General features: G+C 33.7%; 1 protein-coding gene across 4 annotated transcripts in view; it reads right to left on the reverse strand.

The window, feature by feature from the left end:
- The window catches only part of PHF3 (PHD finger protein 3), a 102,624-nt gene that overhangs the window by 72,298 nt on the left and 7,056 nt on the right, over window positions 1-23,270 (reverse strand). For 2 of the 4 annotated variants that reach the window (XM_037842399.1, XM_037842400.1), the window contains exon 2: window positions 17,347-17,615. The exons of 1 other annotated variant lie outside the window; for it this stretch is intronic. In XM_037842399.1, coding sequence (XP_037698327.1) covers window positions 17,347-17,590 — 244 coding nt within the window. In that variant the 5' untranslated portion in view covers window positions 17,591-17,615. Of the gene's footprint in view, window positions 1-17,346; window positions 17,616-21,939; window positions 21,985-23,270 lie in introns of those variants that run through there. One more of the 4 variants, XM_037842401.1, reaches the window with a different exon arrangement.

Here is a 23,270-nt window from a genome sequence, read left to right on the forward strand (position 1 = left end):
GCACTTTCCCTTACTTCTATTTCACGTATTTTTAATAATCTCAGTTTCCTGGCCTCCCGTTTAGAGGAATGAAGTAAATATACCAGATGTTGGAGAAAGATACAGTAATATATCCAAGGATATTATTATAAAAAGAGAAACCATTCAAAAAAATTTCTTTCCAAGTGTATTTGTCTCAGATCTTAATACTAACATGCCTCAGAACATCATCAGTAAAGAATGATACAGCACTCCGGTACCCCACCCACCCACCTCTTTCCCAAGAGAATACTGCCCTGGCGTTTAGCCTCATCTCCTTCAATGTGAATCACCAGCTCCACAACAAACCTCTAAGTAATGAAGAAAACTTGAAGTAGTTTGGGAAATGCAACAATCCAAATGGCATGGTTACAATCATAAAGACTGATACAGTTACAGGAATGGTTATAAACTTGACCAACATCAAAGAGTACATGGAGGAGGCAATTATGAAGCTCCCTGATCACAAGAATCTGGAACTGGATGTACCATACTTTGCAGATGGGAGAACAACAGAAAATATAGTTGTATATATCTATGAAAACCTTCAGAAATTTCTTTCTGTGGGAATTCTTTATAAAGTAAAAGTGTATGAATCTGACAATAATATTGTTGCCTATAATGGAGAAGAGCTCTTAGGGATCAGCATTGCAGAAAGACTTAATTTCTGTATTTGAAAAAGACCTTTATCCCCTCAGAGCATTAAGAAGTCATTATATAGTTTTGTTGCACCCCCACATTGTGTTCTGGAATATCTGTTTTACTGAAATCACTGTAAGACCTGTTTTAAATTTAAACATTTTAAACCAAATTTGCAATATATAGTCAATATCATTTACAGACTCTTATCTATAGAATAAAAATCACTTCATTTTCAGCAACAAAAAGAATACAACTTTTATTTAAGATGTCAGATGTCTTAATTACCAGTAAAAAACCTAAATTATGCTCAATATACTGTTTAAAAAGAGCTATCTAATATTTTAGAAAGTGACCCATCCCAAAATGATTAAAATGAAATACAGTTTTAAAACCATCCATTTCTTGGAAAATTAATTTATGTGGAACAATTATTTTCCCAAAGCATTCCATGAAAGAGATGTTTCTGTATTAAAGTCAATATTGCCTATTGTAATCAAGACCATTTCTTTAACAACTGTCCTCCTGTCCCTCTAATGTGTATCAAATTTAATATAAAGCATTTTTATTAACTAAACTAAGAAAATTTTTTCCTAAAAAGCACCATCAACAGATCAATTAATTTTCAAACTGATCTTTTCACACATTTGATGTACTTTTGTGAAGTTGCATATCAAAACTGACTCTAATTATACATACAATAACACTGGAAAATGTGGTTCTGAGGCCAAAATTAAAATAAAACAATCCTGAATTTCAAAAAAAGAAATCAATAGTACTTTAAGAAGCACTGTCTCTACAATGGCAATCTACGTAATTTTTCTGCAAAAACTTTTACAATTGGACAAGCAAACTATATCAGTAGACAAGTTTAAAATCACTTTGTATTTCACTGACTACATTTTCAATAATTTGAGCATCCAAAAGAAAAAGGAGTGTAAGATAATGTACAAAAAAAAAAAAAATCCATGAACCCATTATGACAATCAAAAAAAAAAAAAAAAGAAAAGAAAAAAGAAAACCAAAAACACTCATTTGCCACCACTGGTATTGGATATTATCAATTTTACTAACTCCTTTACTCTGGAATTGGTAATCAAAAGTTAATTCTTTTCCTTTATACCCCATCTCTTCAGAAGGGTAACCATGTAATGAGAGAAAACTTTTCTTTACCAGAAGAATGCCAGCAAATACATGTAAAAGAAAAGACAGAATTAAAAATCTTCACTTTGCTACTCCTAATATATTGATTTCAGCAAGCATCATCGATGGACCCATAAAACCTCAGAGGAAAGGCTGATGAGGAACTAGATATTTTCATGTTACCAAAGATATATACCTATAGATTACTTGCTATTCTCAAGTATTCAGGAATGAAAGATTTGAATGTCAGCACTTTAACCCATTGATCACATTTAAAATCAAAATAGTAGGATAAACAGACATTGTTAGCCTTCTGAGGTGATACAATATTAAATAGTTTCAACTATGAAGAATTCTTGCCAAAATATGTTTAACCTGAATCTAATCAAGCTTTTACTAACTTTCAATTTGTAAGAAATAAAGGGAATAGAGAAACATGTTAACTAACATCACACACAAAAAAAAAAATTTTTAAAGTCCAAAACTTAAGATATTCTAAAAGATATTTGGTCTTAAGTCTTCAAAAAGTCATTATAGGATGGATTATATGCTATATGAATATATCTCAATAAAACTGCATTTTTTAAAAGTCATTATCTTGGGACAAGGATGGAGACGGGGGACTTCAAACATATAATTAAATGCAATATATAGTCTTTGATTGCATCCTGATTTGAACAAACCAGATGAAAATTACATTTTGGGGACAAATGGTAAAAGCTGAATATGTAATGGATATGTTAGACAATATTAGGAAACTGTTTATTTCTGGGGTGTGGTTACGATAATAAGCATTAGTCCTTTTTGGGAGATGAATCTTAAGTTCAACTAAGTAGATGGGTGGACTGAACAGATGAACTGGTAAATTAATAGATAAAGATGCAACAAATACAGGAAAACAACCAGTTGTTGAATCTCAGTGGCAAGTAAATGTGTGTATACTATTCTGTTTACAGTAAGTTTTAAGTTTAAAAAAAAAAAAACTTAACAAAGTACCCTTAACCAGGTACCGAAACAGTATAAATTGGGTTTACAGTCCACCGTGTACCAAAGAATATTTAAAGTAGCTTAAAAAGGATGTACAAAATAATTTTTTTTAAGTGAGAAGAACTAAGCAAAAGAAAATAATGGGTAAGAAATTAAGATGAAGTCAAGGATCATCATGTTAGTACCCAGAAAAATCTAAATGTATTTACATTTTACCAGGAGTTCTGATTTCATGAAGACTAAAATTCAAAGTGTATCAGGTATTTAGCAAAAATCTTTGGTTTGGGGGGAGGACAAATAAAGAAATGATCAGTATGTATTAAAAAGGTACTAGCTCTAAGTAAAATACTTTTACCATTTCAATAGACACCCTTATAACAGCTTTCATTAGACTTTAAGTATATACTAAGTAGGTGGTCTCCTAAAGAGGTGTACACCTAAAGGAGTCTAGAAGACAACCCGTGCCAGGAAGAAAATATTCTATTATTATTTCTACTGTTATGCAAAAATTAAAAAGAAATTAAATTTTACCAACATTTAATCAGTCAGTAACTAGTATCCTCACTACCATCCTCACTGGATTCATGTCAGTCATAATTATCTGAAGAGGAGAAAGATCCTGAGGGAAGAGTGGAAATTCCATGAAGTGGAGGTGCTTGTAGTACCATCCTTAAAGCATTGTTTGCCTTCAGCATTTTTCTGTTACAGGATGTTATCAACATAGTTCCATTTATATTAAACACACACACTTTATAAAGAGTAGACTATTTACAGTAATTTTAATGAACTAGGAAGTGACTATCAGAATCTTTATACTACAGAGGTTCTCCATTAACTCACAATAACAAAGTCCTTAAATGAGCTGTTGTTATACTTATGGATGAGTTATACATTTCTGTTTTACAATGAGACAAGTGTTGCAAACATGCTGGCCTTTTCTATTATAAGTAGCTGTCAGTGATATGTCATATTAAAAATAAACACCTTTAATCTTTCCCTTCTAGATAAAGGTGACATTTTAGTATGAGTAACAAAGTAATTGTTTTTCTAAAAACACTTGTGTGAAGAAAATGGATGTTGAGAAATGTTCCCATCATTATGTGATTTGTGGCTAAAAATGACATGTGGCAGCTATAAAAACTCTTAACACTTTAAAAATTTGGAAAAATAATTCCATCTATTTAAAATTTTTCTAAATAAAAAGGTTCAGTGGGTTTTGAGCTCATAGGTTAAAATTATAAGAAAGTAACAACTTTCTATTGGTCTAAAAAATCAACTTACACACTGAAGGAGGGTAGAAATTTTCCAGCTAAACTACAATAAAAGCCTTTGTATACTTGATAAATAGAAATGAAAAACTAGGAGCATGACTAAATAGAACCAACAGTGAATTTCTTCCATTTGAATACAGGTATCTTTATCATGATATCTTTTTCAGTCATGACAGCCATTAAAATGAAGTATCAAAATATACTCAACTACAACCAGTTAAAGAGATTAACTATGATCTTGTTAAAAACTGTATCAGAATGATAAAATGAAATTTTCAGTAATGACGCTTATCCAATCCTGCACGCCAAAAAAATTTTCTTATGCAATTTGAATAATTTCAAAAATCTAAGTATCTTTTACCTCATCTATAGCCCATCATTCAAAAATATCTATTGTATTATGTTATGTAAGGGAAATTACTGTATTAGTATTGTAGGACAAGTATATAAATACACATACAAGTATTGGTGCACACTCAAAATGTCTTATTGATAAACATGTACAGTCAAAAAAAAGTTTGGAGATCAGTACCTTAATGGAATGAAGCCTCAGATACACAAGTAGAAATTTTGACACCTATCTTCTTCGGGGTGAAACAATAGCAAAATAATGTTTTTCTAAAATCTTTGTTATGAGCAGATGATCATGCTTTATGAACAGAGACCTGGATATTAGGAACTTGAGACCCAAGTTCCATTAATTAGGGGAAAACTGATATGCAGCCCAGAAAAGTCTTTGACTAGTATGCAGGATCAGATCCCAAAACAAGTCAAGAATTTCAACTGGGATTTACTTGGCAAGAATGAGGTACCAACCACATCCCCTACCATAGAAAGGGTGTGCTTTAGACTACTAGCTGTTGCCCAATATCCATTCAGCTATTCTTCCTGGCTATGTGGTCACCACAAAGAAAGACTACAATTTTCAATCTATGTTACTGCTAGATGTAGTTGTTGTCTGAATTATGGCCAAAAGGACATAAGTAGAAATCATACATGCAACTTTAACGATATCATCTTAAAGGAAGTGAGCATGCCTTTTTCCCCTTTTCTCTTTTTTACTAACTGAAATTCATACTATCATTGATAGCTGGAACCACCAACTCAAAATATTATGTAAACCTGGAAACAGTAGCCATGCATGGTAGTACAAGGCAGAAGGAGCTTGGGTCCTAAAACTGTGGAGCTCCATAACAACTCTCTCAGTCACTTACTTCTCAGCTATTTACATGACAAAACAAATTTCTTGCTTTATACCACAGTTATTTGGGGTTTTCTGTGACTCCTAGCTGAACCTTTTCCTTACTAAAGTCAAGGTCAAAAATTTTGTGGCAAGATGACCTAGCGAGTTACAACCCCAAAGAATCAAATCCATGACAGTCACCAGACACTGTGAGTCTGAAAGAGGGAAAGCATTTCTGGGATCAACCAGGAGGCTGAGGAAATGGGAAAGGGCAGCCAAAGAAGCTGAGGACACCCTAAGCCTATGATTTAAGGAAACCCAGGTAACCAGGCTTCCTAACTTCTCTAATAATAGGGATCTGCCACTGCACAAGAAGTATGAAAGTTAGCATCTCTGGATGACATATAAATCCATCTCTACTATAGTGAAGTTGAGGCAGAAGTAGGGAGAAGTTGAGGCAGGAGTAGTACACCAAAACAAGTTAATTTCTCTGCTGGGCCACTAAAAGTCAGCCAGTCTAATCTACAAGATCACCTAAGAATCACAGATGCAGCTAGTTCTCTTTTATCAGAATTCCTCTTTAGCCAATATCCTCAAAATATAGCAGAGTAAAGCATTTAGAGATATTATTCACTTTTCTTCTTGACAGGGAAAAGTAGTAAGGATAGAAATCATGCAGTTACTAGACAAACGAAAAGACGATTGAAACCAAGGACAAGAAAATATTTGTATGAGGATCCTCAATTTTCTTCAAATTTTTAACAAAACATTTAAATTACAAATTATAATAATTAACTACTTTAAGGATTAAAAAGTTGTTCACAAACCATCTCACGCTGAGTTAAATAAGTCAAATACCAATTTTGCACATCTAGCATGTAAAACTATTCTATGATTATGAGAAATAAGTATACATTTGATCAAGTTGGTACTAATATTAAATGAATATACAATTGTAATCCCAGAATTAAGCCTTCCTGCTGAAAAGAGTACTACCTGTTATCCACAGTACCATAAAACGTATTATTTCACTATATTAAAATGTATAAATATTCAATAACAGCACAACTGCTTGTATTTAACACGCTTCTTTAATTATACAAAATATCTATAACATAATACAATAGATATTTTCAATCATGTTTAAATAGTGCCTACTAATGTGACAGGCTTATTTGTTTAAATTCTGAGTTGCTATCACAAACAAGATATAATATGGTAAGCAGTTAATTGTGAGAAAAAAAATTGTGAAGATAAAGGATGAAGCTCAAAGGAATTCAGCTGTGAAAAAAGGAAGAGGCAGAAAGTGATGGTGACAGAATGCAGATAAGAAAACAGACGATAGCAAACAACAAACATCACATGTATCAGAATGTCCCAGGACAAGGATTTTTAAACACTTCTCTTTCACAGTTCTGCACAAAAGCAGGATCCAGAAGTCAGGCTCATTAAATTATTACCCTACACCAGAAGATTATGGATTTAAAAAACATTTGAAAGTTTATCTGAAAATGTGAGCATTCCCATCTTTTTTAATGGAAAAAGCAAGTTCAAACTTACACATTTTTACAACTGATTCATGTTTATCTGTTATGCTCTTCTTTTTTAACTATATTTTAATAAAATTTAAGATATCTTTAATATCTGACATATAGTTTCCTCAAAATATTGAGCCAGTCATATTTTATTATTTTACTTTTTTAGTCTAAGTAACAAACACTACGTAATGACTGCAACAATACCTACAAAATGATCAGACAAAGTTAGCTCTGGAAAGAGAAAAAACATTGTGAACATAATCAACAGCACTGAATTATATATTTGAATGTGGTTAAAAGGGGAAATTTTAGGTTGTATATATGTTACTAGAATAAAAATTAAAAGAAAAAGACTGTTCAACACAATGAACCCTACTGTAAATGACAGACTATAGTTAACAGTACAATTTTAAAAAGTTCTTTCATGAATTATTATAAATGTACCACACTAATGAAAGGTGTGAATAATAATAGGATAGTATATGGTAACTCTGTATTTTATGTATTTTTATGCATGATATTTCTGTAAACCTACAACTCCTCTACCAGAAAGAATTAATTTTAAAAAAGGGGGAATTTTAAGTTGTATATATGTTACTAGAATAAAAATAAAAATACCACAGCACTGAGAGATTTCAAATAGAATTCACAGGTCATCCTAGAGGTTATTCTTATACATTATATAGACATCCCTTTTCAGTTTTTAGTGCATTGGAATAACTAGAAGGAAATACCTGAAACTGTTGAACTACAACCCCTAACCTTGATTCTTGAAGATGCCTGTATAACTATACAACTTGCACTGCATGACCATGTGATTTTGACAACCTTGTGGCTCTCACTCCCTTTATCCAGTGGATGGACAGAGGAGTAGAAAAATGAAGACAAAAAGCAAATGAATAATAGGGAGGGATGGAAAGGATGGGATGTTTTGGCTGTTTTTTGTGGTAATAAAAATGTTCAAAATTTGACTCTGGTAATGAATGCACAACTATACAAAGGTACTGTGAACAACTGATTGTATACGGTGGATGACTGTACAGTTTGTGAATATCTCAATAAAACTGAATTTCAAAAAAATACATCACTGTAGAACACAGTGAACCCTAATGTAAACCATAGACTGTAGTTAATAGAACAATTATAATAATACTCTTTCATCAATTGTAACATATGTACCACACTAAGCCAAGGTGTTAAAAATGGGGGAGGGGAGAGTATACGGGAACTATATTTTCTGCATGATTTTTTTGTAAACCGACAACTTCTCTAATTTAATTTAAAAAATTTTAAAAATCTTGCCTTTCTGACTCAAAACACAGATATTTTTTCTCTTTTGTTGCAATTAAGAGTACACAACCACCAGGTGGTGGCAGTCCTATTATAGATAAAAATCTAATTTTAACTAGTTTTTCAAACTAGAAGTTTCTTCAAGTTAATGTTTATTCTTAGGCTTCACGTTTCTTCAGCTGTAAAATGAAGAGGGAATAAGTTAGAGACTTTTTTCTTATATATAACTGAATTTCATCCTGAATCAATACTTTGCCTGACAAAGAGGTTTTAAAGTAGATTGTAGTACACTTATATCTGTTGGCAGTAATTCAAGGTACATCCTTAAAGCACCTTTCTAGTATTCATGACAATTAAATCACTTTCCAATGACTATCCCTCTCTAAAACCCCTTTATCTGTAACAGCTATTTCAGGCATTCTTTGTCCTATAAAAACACACGTTGTTTGAAAGGGAAAGGTACTTATCTCCCTTTGTTCTTTAAAAAAGAGAATGACAAAATAAAAAAAACCCTCATTCCAATTTTACTGACTATGAAGCAAAATGAAATTTGGGAACCAGCTCAGAGTATCAGTCTTAATAGCACCCATGTGCTTGAGGGCAGAAAAACTTAGAATCTATTCCAGTCCAAGTACTATAACTTATTAGTGACCTTGGATTATTACTTAACCAGTCTCAAAAACTGTTTACCCAACTATAAAATGAGATTAATAATAGCCTCTACAGCTCTTAAGATTTTTGAGAAGATTTACTGACATAACACAGGCATAGTACTTTTGCACAGTACTTAGTACATTAAAAATCTAAACACATTGGCTATTTTATAAACTTCCTTTTTATATAATCTATTGTTGAGAAAAGAGCTAGAAATTTTTATAAGCTACCTCTACCTTCAACCTCTTCTTGAAACCATTTTCTCAAAAATTCTGAGGTTAAAACTAGTTTCAAGACAACATAAATACACTAGCACTCATAGGTCAAAGAACAATTTATGTTCTGAGAGTAACTTGTAAACTCTGAGAAATCTGTCAATATGTATTACAGACAAAACTAGGAATTATAATTTAACATTACTAATAAATGAAGAAATCTTGAAAAGAAGGAAACAAATAGAAACTGAATATGGAAGAACTAAACAAGTAACAAGGTAAAATTCAGCACTGACAAGGGCACAAAAATAATGTAGAGAAATTCCAAAAATCCTTAAGTAAGAATTACTGGGTATCTGAAAGTTTGTATCTATTAAGATTTAATTAAAAGAGTCACTTGTTCAATATGGTAAACTTTGTGTATCTTTGATTCCTCCCCCCATCCCATTAAAATGTGAATAAAGGAATAAAAAGTAAAAGCTCGTAACAAAGAGAAAAAGGAAACCCACAAGCAGATGAGAGATTGCCACACATTTGTGGAAGATGAAAAGAGAAATCAATAGAAGAGATTACTGAAACAGAGCATGAAAAAGTCACAGTCCAGAGCCAAAGGGAGCTGCAGTTAAAGAGGAAGTCACCCAACCCAACAAATTGAGTCTCTAGAAATGTAATGACAGAGGGCAGAAATATTAAACATGTCTAGAGATAAGGAACTAACTGAAGACCTAAATATTGAGAGGTCAAATCTCATCCCTTCACCCACTTCAGTACACAGAAAGGCCTATATAATGAAGCACTGAACCCCAAACAGGAAAAATCTGTTCTCACTCTTCAACTGAAACTGAATGAACTGGAGGAAACAGGACAGTTTCCATCTAATGATAAGGTGCTTCTCATCATGGTATTTTAGAGGTTCCCCAAAATAATGCAGGCTATCTAGCTAAAGTCCATTTATGGTAGAAAACCTGGCATAAATTTCCTATTTTTTTCCATTATAAACATCAACAAACAATAAAAAATAATCAAGATATTCGGGAAAAGCCTGCTACACTATGGGGAAAATCAAGATAAACAGAAAAACCAGTCCAAAGGAAACTAAAAGATAAACTCAGACCACAAAAGAGACTCTTAGCTTATCCATATAACAACAGAAGGCTACTTATTTATTTATTTATTTGGCTTAAACAACTGGAATTTATTGGCTTATAGTTTTGAAGCTAGGAGAAGTCCAAAATCAAGGCATCATCAAGCTGATGCATTCTCGGGCTGGCTGTTGGCAATCCTTTGTTCTCGGCTTTTCTTCACATGGCAATGCACATGGTGACCTCTCCCAGCAACAGAAGGCTATTTAAAAATGATATGATGAGAGCAGATGAAAGAGTTCTCAGAAAAGTAATAAAACTGAAAAATAAATATTCAAAGAGATGGAAAACATGGGTAATTAACCATTAAAAAATGTAAAGCAAAAAGATGAAAGAGACTCAAGAAATATATAAGAAGCATAGGGAATTAATCCAGAAGGGCCAATATCTGGCTAATAGGAGCTTTCAGAGAAAACACAAGGAAATCTTCCACAGCTTAAAGGATCACTCTTCAAAATGAAAAGACCCACCAAGTCCTCAACAAAAAATAAATGAAAGACTAAACCCAGATACATCACTGTGAAATTTCAAAACCCCGAAAGACACAGAGAAGATATTAAAAGCTGAGATAGAGAGAAGACCACCTAACAACCCAAAAAGAAACATACAGGAATTAGGCAACTTATCAGCACTACAAGATGCTAGAATGCGGGACACTGATTACGTGCTTCAACTTGGCGGGCCTGGGCTGGGGGACCTGATCAGCCCCTGGGGAGGGTGGTGGGCACGGGCGACAGCGCCCTCCGCAGCCCCCCGGGCCTGGGAAAGTGAGGCCGGAGGCAGGCCCCATTTCCTCACCCAAAATACCACTGTTAGGGGAGGCTTGCCGGAGGGAACCGCCTTTTCCCCACCCCCTTATCTTGCCCGGACACTCCCCGTTGCCGGTGCAACTCCCATTACTACCAGTGCGCATACATTGTTGCCAGACACCGTTACCGGAGCAACTCTCGCCCCTTTTCAATCAACCTCCGCGCTCTCTCAGAACCAATCCAAGCCTTTAACCTCTACAGCTACCCCGCCCTCTAAACGCCCGATATAAGCTTGTACTCTCCCCTAATAAACTCTCTTGGCTTCTTCACCCAAAAAGAACCGTGTCCCGCCTGTTCCTTTCTCGCCGCCCTCCATACTTTGCACGCCACCCCTCCGGGGACCTGGCCAAGTCCCCTGCCTCGCCCTCGCCTCCGGGAAAGAGCCCCCGCCGCCGGTACCCTCCGAGCAATCCTGGGAGCCTAGGATTTAGCAACCGGCCGCCACCCCCCCCCCAGACGAATCAACTGCGACCGCACTAGAAGGCAAAGAAATAATGCCTTAAAGTTTTAAGGAAAGGTGATATCCAATCTTGTATTTATATAAAAGCTGGTTATTAATCAGGTAGGACAGTATTAGAAAGCTAAGAAGGAAGTCACTAAGTAGCGGTTATAAAGAAAAATGATGAAATACAGGAAAACAATAGCTCTAATCCAGGAGAGCAGTGAAGCTTAGGGATGAGAGATATTCAGAGGGTTGACAGACAATGGCAGAGGGCTCTGAGAAGCAGCTCTCCAAGAAAAAGTTAGTTTCAATAGAACTGAAAGTATACTCAAGGCCTTGGAAAAAGAAACCTGTTAGAACAGCACAGAAATGCAAGGTTTTAAAAAATAATAATAAAATAAAAAAGCAATCAGCAACTGAAAAACTAAAAACTGCCATTCACATCTTGGCCCAAGTTTTCTTTTTAAGTGAAATAAACAATGGAATTCAGGAGTAACAGAATGAATCTTAAACAACAGATAAAAGAGTAAGAAACTGAGGGACACAGTGATGAAGATTAATCTTCATTCCACATTTTTAAAAAAAATATAGAAAATTAAATGCTCAATCAATGCAAAATAAAACTTAAAATACACTTGGTTTTCTATTATGTCAAGGTAAGGAAAGCAGTAGCAGATGGAATCAGGTGAAGACAGAAAAGAGAAAGCCACAGAACATACAAAATAAAGGAGACATAAACTGGAAAACTCTGGGCCTTGGGACAGAAATTTCCAACCTCTGGGAATTCTAAATTTAGAGAGTAGTATTTTATTATTTGTGTTAAAGAACTTATTTGTCCTATCTCTGAGTTCAATCCTACTATTTTTGATAATAAGGATGACTTGTAGCAATAACTGATGAAAACTACCTGTTTGCTAATAACTGGTATATTCTATTAGAAATGTCTAAATTGAATGGCAGTCTATAACACAGAAAAAGCACAAGAAATAAGGAGATAAGAACAAAGAGAATTAAGAGCAATTAAGGCTGTATGCAAAAATGTAGCTTATTATTGGATTTCATACAATTTAAAGAAGCAATTAAATATATTAAAAGCTTACAAACGGGAGTTAAGATTAAAGTGAAGATAGACTAATTTTAATGGAGGAAAAAAATAACAGTTTCAGAAACACTTTAGGTCGGGAAAGATCTTTAAAAGCCACTTAATAGAAACAACTATCTGAGGCCAGAATCCCCAATGAAACACCCTAGTCAAGGGGTCTTAACCAGCAAAAGTACAAATCCTATATCCCTGGGAGAGCTATTATTCTATTTTGAATAATATAGTTCTTCCTTTTAGCCAAACTCTGCCTCCCTCTAACTGCTACTTATTGTATCTAGCTCTTTCTCTTTTATCCATAAAGAAGTCAAACCTCTTGCCAATGTGACAACCTTACAAACATCTATCAGCAATTATGTCTTCCTCCTTCCCCCTTCTCCCAGAATTTTCTATTCTCTACTAAATTAAACTCTAATTGTATGAGGTGTATGCCTCTCTTTTCTGTCTGCTCTCTTCTAAACATACTCTTTCATCTAAATCCCTTTAAGATAACTCAAACTGATATTTAATATTAATCATCAATTTTACAAAAATGAAGTTTTATTCTTAACAGTTATGCACATGCTTAGAAGGTGGTCAATTAATCTTCTCTAATATTCAGTTAAGAGTATGTGCTTTGTCTTAACCAACAAATTTTCATCTCATTTGCATAACTCCTTTACATATTATTCAATTTGAATTTTTCTTATTCAAAAGCAATACTCAAAAATAAGATCAATGGCACAAGAAGTCAATGAAGCACAAAAGTTAAAAAAAAAACAAAACACATTACTCCTATCATTCAAAATAATAAACAAAAATAGTGAACAGACCCCAGTGCAAATGCAGAATATGAATTTGTACGTGTAGATCAGATGCATCCACAAGGGCAATTAATTTGCACAATGGCTCCCTAGCCCAAAAAGAAGTACAAATAAGGACTACAACAATAAATATCTGAAAACTGGATTTTATTGGACCACAGATCCTTTTCTGTTTAATTCAATGTCCTGTCTTATTGGAAATGTCCAAAAGCAGTATGAAGCCATAAAAATTCATAAATATGTTTTAAACTAATCTTAGTGACACACTGGGAAATCAACATTTTTCCAGAACAAGTGCAAGACAATTTTTGCCAATATTACACAGATGAATTGTCTCTAAAGATGAAGCCCCAAACTACAGAGGAATGATTAAAAGATAAACATTTTTATACCCCAAAAAAGGGTAATAAAAATCATACTATTGCTGAAAAGCTTGATAAACCAGCCTTAATTAGTATTATAAAAATTTGCTCAGAAGGAAAGCAGCACAAGCCAAATTTTTTTTTCATTAATCAACATAGTATCAATGGCATTCATGATAGGAAAGCAGCTATTATGTGCAGGCTAGTAATTTTGCTTTATAATTGAAAAACCACTTAAGTAACACAATATGAATTTACTTATCAAATATGCAGGATACCTCTAAGAGTTCAATGACTTTTAATTTGCTTAATCTCTGTTACGGGAAGGTTTTGTTGTTGTGAATGATGATTTTGCAAGCCACGCTGTAACCTAGAAAAGACATGTGAGTTCACTGAAGGATGTATTAGCTACAAGCACTATCTGAGAGAAAAGCTGCTTTAAATACCCAATACGTATAGTATGTCCATCTTCCTGTTCTTAAGGTACTGCTGAAATACAGAGTAAAAACTGAATAAATCAAATTACAGCCGTTGAGCATTTCTTTTCAATGCATGGTATAAAGAAATGGACGCAAACACAAGATTTCTTTCATACTATGAATCATAGCTATCATGTAAAAGGGGAGGGAATATATTCGTTGGTGAAGTAAGAGATAAAGATTTTTTTTCAGGACAATGATAATACCAATAAAAACCATTTCAATGATTTTAAGCACATTTCTCAAGCTGTATATGTAAATAATATATTTGTTTGTTATCTTGAACCTATTACTTGGGAATTTTTTTTTTTAATTTAAGGATAACAGGATTATTTTAGGATACAAATAATTGGCTTTATGACCAAGATCAAACATTTTTATTTTCCCACCACTTAATGATTCTCCTCACTTACAGGCTAAAAACAAAAACTGATGCATTACTGGGCACATGTGAAAACCATACTCAAACTCTGCAGCTACATAAAGAAACACTTGGCAGAGTCCAAAGTATTCAAAGACAGGATAAGGAATCCACTGGCTGCTATCTCTCAAAATGAAACACCCAGAATTCCAACATTTGTGCTTCTGAGAGTGCTGAAAGTAATCTTCCATGTTTCTTTCCTATTTTAAAAATTTTAAAAGATACTCCATGGTTTTTGGAGACAGCTGAAATGCAATGCAAGCTATTCAATTATGTCAACAAAAAGTTGGTCTTTAACAACTATAGCAAGCCAGCCTAGTTCAGCACAGCAGAGAAGCAGTTATTTATTTTGGCATGGCAAAACCAAGGTTACAAAATAACCAAAATCTACAGCTTTCATTGGACTGACAAATACCGACAGGGCCATTTCACTACTCGGCTTCAGTAAAGAAAATTTAAAAATCTATACAGCCAGGTGCAAACATCTGGCTAAGAACTATGTAGTTTTCATTTTATAACAAAAAGCTGACATAGTTTGTGAATGGCTGAAAGTTAAAAAAAAGTTTTCATCAACAGTTACAATTCAATTTCTTCTTTACAACTTTCTTAAATTTAAAACTGTTTCAAAATAAAAAGTTAAAACAAAATTTTTTGAAAAATGTTTGCCATTTTACCATCATTAGAATATGTGCAGACCTTTTACTGAACTAAATATCCCAAAAAGCAAAAGGAACTTTAAAACAATCAAGATAAATCCTCTGTTTTGATAGTACAATGAAACCTAAACAATCCTGGACAGAGAGCTTTATTATTATTTTACATTTCCCCCACATATTCCTTTATATATCTTGGAACATAAATATTATACATTGATCAATACAGTTTTGCTACAGAGCCAAGAGAAATAATTGTAGCAAGCAAATTTTAATACAAGGAAATTCAGAAAATAAGTCTACTTAAATTCTTTTTAAAAAGTTTAAAAGATAACAAAATCTTAAACAAGCATCAATAAATCACACCTCAAAAAATCTAAAGTACTTCAATAAAGGTGCTCTAAGTCATCTATCAGAAAAGAAATGTTCACCAAAACTAAGGAGACTTTTCACATCAATAGAAACTTTTCGTATCAACAGAATTTAAAAAAAAAAAAAAAAAGACAGCACACAGGAACACTGATATTACTAAAGGGCTGGAATTTTATAAGAAGCCTAATGGGATGATACACATGCCAGTCGAGGCCCAGTGTAACATCCTTGAGGATAATTACATTTCCAGCACCAAGCACATAAGTAGTCAATGTTTTGCTGAAGTTGGAACAAACTGGGAAATAGTATGCACACAATAAAAAATTGTTAGAAGTGCTTAACAATAAAGATAGTTAGTGCTTCTGTACTGACACAGGCACCAAGGTCAAGAACTTGAACAATGCATACATAAAACAAAATTTTTAAAGCTTTAAAACATTTGGAATACAACAAAAACAATGTAAAACTATGCGATAACACAACACTATATATATATATATATATATTTATGTATATACATAATAAAGAGATAAACCATTAGCAAGCAATTAAAAAAGATCTCTGTGTTAAGGAGTTGTTAAAATGAAAATATTCATAGCAGCCAAAGTGATAAGGTCTCAGGCAGAATAATCTGACAAATTTAGGGGCGAGCAGCAGATGACCTATTCCAAACTGTAAATATTAATATACTAAATTTAAAATATCAGGTAGACTATATTAAAAGGAAATGAAAATTATGGGGAAAAAACTGCATGTAGAAGTTCAGACTCATTTAAAAACAGACTAACACTAACCCATGAACTACTCTAGGGAGAGCTTTACTTTTCCACAAGAGGCTGATTTTCCTTTATCTGATTTTAGCTTACAAAATAACTATTTGTCCCAGAGTTTACAGAAAGTCTACGTGTTTTTCCACTTACTAATACACCTCTAAAGTAATTTCTTACTAAAAATCGTTTAGCCCTACAGAAAGTTACTATTCCCAGCCTTTTAGCTCGGTCAACTATAGATCCTAGAGCAGTGCTGTCCAACAGAAATATAATGCATGCCACATGTGTGATTTCAAATTTTCTAGAAACCACTTTAAAAAATGTAAAAAGAAAACAGGTGAAATCAATTTTCGTAATAAACTTTATTTAACCGAAAAGTTGAAAACATCATTTCAACATATAATCAATTTTTTTAAATCGATGAAATTTTTATATTTTTTATTTTTGTACTAAGCCTTCAAAATCTAATGTACATTTTATAGCACATCTCAATTTGGACTATCCAACAGCTATATGGCTGGTGGTTACTGTACTGGACAATGAGTCTAGAGTTATTCTCTGCTTTTGAGATATAACAAAACAGCAAGGATATAAAATGGGAGCAAACAATATACTAAATTTGAAGAGCTGGGAGGGACACTTAAAAGGGTCAATTCATCCTTCCCTTTGACTACAGACAGGCTATACCTAAGATCACAACATGTCCCAATTTCCCAAGCAAGCTCTATTTGCCAGGGCAAGTCCTAATTTATACCTGTTGTCAGGGCCTAACCATTAACAGTACCCCTTTAGTTCTCAAAAGTATCCCGCTTTCAATGATAAATCACATGGTCACCTTTCCTATAACATCCCTGAAGATAATTCCACATTCATTTAAATTCTAATTTTGATGCCTGGAAAAGACGTCCTAAATTCAAAGGGAAGAACCCTACATTCACTACCCTCTTCATTTAAAAAAAAAAAAAGAAAAAGAAAAAAAAAAAGATGCTGCTGAAAATTTCTTTTATTTTAAATTGCAGACTTAAAAAAAAAGAAAAAAAAAAAAGTAAGAATTACCTGTTGAACAAGGCATCTGGAAATTGGGATCATTGCTATCCAAAACAGGCAAACAGAACTGGTTACTTGCAGATCCTAGCATAGGATCCTTATCGCTGAGCATGTTCTTCAGCGAGTCCTCTAAGACATTTTGACTTGTACTAAAATCCTCACAGACTTCATTCTCCAGGTTGGATCCTAGAAATAGGGCATCATCTAAGTGTTCAGTAGGAATTAAATGATTAAATGTATCAACTATATCCATGAAGACTTCTGTGTGTCTTTCAGCCCTATAGAAAGACAAAAAAAATACCATAAGAAATAAAGCTATCAATTGAAAATCACCTAAAACCAAATTATTTTAATAGTTTTGAATCTAAAAACACACAAGGTATTTCTGAATTTTTTTTTAACATTTCCTCGATGTTTTTAGAATATACATTTGGAAATGTAAAACGAATCTTTACTAAATAATGTTTCTTCATCATGCATGTAGAATATCATTTTACCAGAAATCCTATTGTTTACTCGATTCATTATTTTTAGGGGGAAAAAACCTAAGTATATAGTCGATTAAATTGACACATTTGAAAGGATTACATGGCTTAAACCATATGTTTTTAACCATAACCTTTTCATAAATTAAGAATCAGATGATGCTTTTATAAGTCCATATAGAAGAGCTAAAATCAAGTCATTCAAATCATTGTCCCATACCTAGTAAAACTGTAAAGTAGCCTTGCTTTATTTATAAAAGCATTTAAATTAAAGAAAGATAGTATATAGATACAAAAAGCGTCCTTTTTTGAGGGGGGGTAGGGGAGAAAAACAGAAACAAAGTGTTAACTAAACCCAACAAATAGAAAACTCAAAAAAAAAAAAAAAAAAAAAAAAAAAAAACCACACACGCACGCACACATTTTTCCTGGGGTCCCCTTTAGGAGAAAATGAGACAAATGACAAGAAAATCTATATCAGAGGCAAATGTTTATTTTAGTGAGTTGTCTAGTACATACAGATTATCAAGCTAGTCTATTTGAACTGCACCTATATACTAGGTATTGGTCAGCAAAGGACACCCTTGATCTAAAGGAGCCTCAAACACTAAAGTTGAATTATTTTCAATACACTGATTTTAGAGAAAAATGAACCACTCTATTTCAGGAGTGAGGGGACTCAACATAAAGAAAATCTAATAATACTCAGTTAGACAGAAAATTATACTGATTAACCCAGAAATCTTGGGTTCTAAAATTACAAGGTTTTTTAGACTAGTTTCAAATTTTAGAATAGCTTTACAGCTACAATTTTCTAAAACTATGCTACCAGTGTTACTTACAAAAAAAAAAAAAAAAATTCTCAAACTGGCCCTGAATTCTTTGCCTTGTAAAAACAAGGGAAAGGAAAGTTCAAGGATACGCTACCATTTATTGAGTAAATATCATATGCTGGAACTATGTTAAGCATTGTACTTCCACTTATATCACTTTATACCCAATAATAAAGAAATTACACCTAACGAGTTTAAATGCCTTTCCCAAGGTCTTAAAACAGAGCCAAGATTCAAACCTAGGTTTCAAATTCCAAAGCCCTTTTTTACCAAGCTAAGGAGCTGGAAGGATTTGACTCATTTGAAGATCTTCTTTAAAAATAAGTGTCCAGCAGTGTGGTGGTTCCACAAGAAGCTAAGTATATGGCTGCCATAAGGTCCTGCAACCTCATTAGGGGACATATACTTGAAAGATCTGAGAGCAGGGACACGAATGGACATTGCACACTGGTGTTTATGGAGGCAGTATTCATGATTTGCAATGGGTAGATGCCTAAGGGTACATCAATTGAGGAACTGAATGGTGAACTGTCTTGTGTGCATACAAAGGAATACTGAGCAACTGCAAGCAGGAGTGAAGCTGTGAGACATGCAAGGAAGTGAACGGATCCTGTGGACAGCATTTTGAGTGAACTATGCCATAAACAAAGGCAAATACTATAATGCCTCACCAATATGGACTAACTACAATGTATAAACTCATAACTGAATTTTAGAGCACAGCTTATCAAGGGAATGCTTATTGTAATGGTTCTTAGATTGTAAGCTCTTACAGCAGTCACATCTATTCCTGAATTGTAATGGCTATCTCTAGATTCTGAGATGCTGATCCCTTTGTGTATAACCTGATCAATTCCTGGAACTCTGGGTATCCATGTGACACCTGAAACTCAGAGCTAGAGCTCGGCAGATATGAATGTCAGTATTAGCACATACAGCAACTGTTAAAAAAAAGCGGAAAAAGAGTCCAGACTTCAATTAGAGATATGAATGAAGCAGATCTAGTTAGGACTAGGGCAAATAGGGCCAAAGGATAAAGGTCGAAACTGACAGTGTTTTACAACTTCAACTTCCATGTGAGACCAAGGGAAGAGATGTTTATTTGATGCAGGATCTATATTTCCTAAACAATTTAACTCGTACAATTGGTTCTAACACCTTAATTACATGGAACTTTGAATAGGAAGTGAGACTTCGTAGGTTTGTACAGGTTAATGTGAAATAGCAACACATCCCAAGGTAACTTGGACAGAGAATAAAATTATAAATGCCAGGCCCCCCTGAGGAGCTGGGGGAAAATGCAGGTGTTGGACTTCCTCTCCTGGATTGTTGCTGATGTTCTCACAAACACTGAAGACTGGCTGATTGGTATACGGAGCCCTCTTTCATGGTGTTTGCCCTTATAAAGCTTGTTACTGCCAAGGAGAGGCTAAATCTGCTTATAATTGTGCCTAAGAGTCTCCCCCTGAGTAACTCTTTGTTGCTCAGATGTGGCCCTCTCTCTCTAGCTAACCCAACTAGGCAGGTGAACTCACTGCCCTCCCCCGAGGTGCGACCTGACTCCCAGGGGTGTAAATCTCTCTGGCAATGCAAGATATGATTCCCAAGGATGAATCTAGACCCGACATTGTGGGATTGAGAACATCTTCTTGATCAAAAGCGGGAAGAGAAATGAAACGAAATAAAATTTCAGTGGCTGAGAGACTCCAAGTGGAGCCGAGAGGTCACTCTGGTGGGCACTCTTACACACTACATAGATAACCCTTTTTAGGTTTTAATGCACTGGAATAGCTACAAGTAAATAACCTGAAACTGCTGAACTGCAACCCAGTGACCTTGACTCTTCAAGACAATTCTATAACAATGTAGCTTACAAAGGGTGACTGTGATTGTGAAAGCCTTGTGGATCACACTCCCTTTATCCAGTGTATGGATGGATGAATAGAAAAATGGGGACAAAAACTAAATGAAAAATAGGGTAGGAGGGGTGGATGATTTGAGTGTTCTTTTTTACTTTTATTTTTTATTCTTATTTTTACTTTTTCTGGTATAAGGAAAATGTTCAAAACATAGATTGGGGTGATGAATGCACAACTATATGATGGTACTGTGAACAGTGGACTGTACACCATGGATGACTGTATGATATGTGAATATACCTCAGTAAAAGTGAATTTAAAAAAAAAGTGTTCGTTAACTAAGAGATTTCAAATAGAGCCGAGAGGTTATTCTGGAGGTTATTCTTATGCATTATATAAATATTCCTTTCTAGTTTCTAGTGTATTAGAACCAGTAGACTTGATTCTTGATGGTGATTGCATAACTATATAATTTCATTTCTGACCATGTGATTGTGAAAACTTTGTGACTTACACTCCCTTTATCCAGTGTATGGGCAGATGAGTAATAAAATAAAGACAAAAATATACATAAATAATAGGAGGGATAAGGGGTATGGGATGTTTTCGGTGTTCTTTTTTATTTTTTTTCTTTATTTTGGAGCAACGAAAATGTTCTAAAATGGATTGTAGTGAAGAATGCACAACTATACGATGATACTGTGAGCCATTGACTATACTTTGGATGCATTATATGGTATGTGAAAATACCTCAATAAAATTGCATTTAAAAAATAAAGGAAAAATAAAACATAAAAAACAAACACACACACACAAATGTCCCCCATCAGTAGTTGCTTGGGGTTGGAATTAAGGAAGGAATGGACTGCAATGGGGAAGAAGAACAGTTGGGGGGCGATGATGGAAATGTTCTAAATCTTGATACTAGAGTGGTCATACATATCCGCCAAGTCATCAATCTCTCTTTTTAAATGATGCAGTTTACTGTATATGTATTTGCTCACTCTCATAATAGTTAATCTCCTTCTGAACATATATCAGAAGAGATTCAGTACTTCTCAAATTTGGCCATTTATTTACATTGAAATATTAATAAAACCCTGAAACAAAATGTTCACGATTTCATTTATTTGCTGATTATTTTACATGCATTCTCTAATTACAACGTTAATAGCAAACTGTAATTAGCAATGCTGATAAAAATCCAAGACAAGTTCCTTTAAGATTTAATTCTCCACAGCTATCTGATCTCAGTGCCTAAGACAGACTCAATTATCATTCATCATCAATAACTCCACTAATGTTTTTAAGTTTCAAAGAAAAGTTAGTATAACAAATTGTATTATTTAGGAAAAGTTACAAAATAAAAAAAAGGACTGCATGTTTACAAAATTAAGTAAACAGAACTACCAACAATTTCATTACTTGAATGTGCAAGAATCCAAAGTTTACCATAAACTAAAAATACCTCCTATTCAGAGTTTCATTCTGATTAGTAATCTTTTTTTCCTAAATGAACCAAAAAGAAAAGAAAAAAAAAAAAAAATACAATTCCAGTTTTAGAAATGAATGGGCAACCTTCCTTCTTAAAATGGTATGCTAAATCCAATGAAAATACATGTGCATTCCCATAGCAACACGAGGCTGGCAAATTCTACAAACTTCACCTGAGGTTCTTACTGTTGCACCCAATTACTCATAGTGTGCTTTCAAGTGGTAGGGACATTCAAAAGTTACTGTCAAACAGCTCGAGATCACAAAGCTGTAAGGAGGACCAGTCCATTTTAAATAGTCATCTAAGTGAGCAACGTATTTTTTTCAATAATACTGGTATTAGTGAAACCATTCCAAAGCTTGTTTACTAAAATTGCCTTCAGAGCCTGCAGCACTTAAAAAAAGGAAAAAAAAGAAAAAAGAAAAACCTCAACAGTAGACAGTATTTAATCTTTAAACAGCGATTAAAAAAAAAAAGTAACATAAATAAGATGAGTGAATAAAACTTTCCAATACTGTTTTTTAGTTAAAACTGGATAGGACTTAAAAGGGTGTTAAATCCATTCCCTGAATTTAAATAGGCATTATCAGGAAAAAGACTTCATGGTCAAAAGTGGGGAAATCCTGGGTATAACAAAATTACATTTATTTAAACAATAACTTTCATTTATTCTACAGATGTTTACTAATGTGTGAGGCACATTTATAGGCCAATGACACTGGAATCTTCCAAAATAGGACAGAATATAAAGCATTCCAAACTAATGGGTCCAAAGAAGATGATTTCCACAAGAGATGTCAAAAGACTAGGCTTCTGTGGAATATATTTTAAGGGAAATTGTTATAAATTAATGAGATTGATTTTTCATATGCAGTTCCAACTAGCTCTGGGGGTAAATTCCACATGAAGAATGCCAAAAAAATTTAAAGTACACTACCATCTAACAAGACTATATAGAAAGTAACATTTACTGGAGGGATAAAGCAATTAAAAAAAAAAAAATGAGTTTCAGACATCAAGTGCTCAGCCAGTGTTAAAAATAATAAAAGTTCTCCAACCTAAATTGGAAAACAAATCATAGAAAACCAATTGCAGTAATAGCACCTCAATTAAAATGAACACATCTAACTAAATACAATGTGTTATCCTGGACTGGATCCTGGAAGAGAAAAAAGGATATTAATGAAAAAACTGGAGAAATCAGAAGAAAGTTTAGTTAATAGACTAATGAACGTGTCAATGTTAATCTCTTAGTTTGGCT

The sequence above is a fragment of the Choloepus didactylus genome, chromosome 7 (assembly GCF_015220235.1).
Source record: "Choloepus didactylus isolate mChoDid1 chromosome 7, mChoDid1.pri, whole genome shotgun sequence".
In the NCBI taxonomy this organism is placed as follows: domain Eukaryota; kingdom Metazoa; phylum Chordata; class Mammalia; order Pilosa; family Megalonychidae; genus Choloepus; species Choloepus didactylus.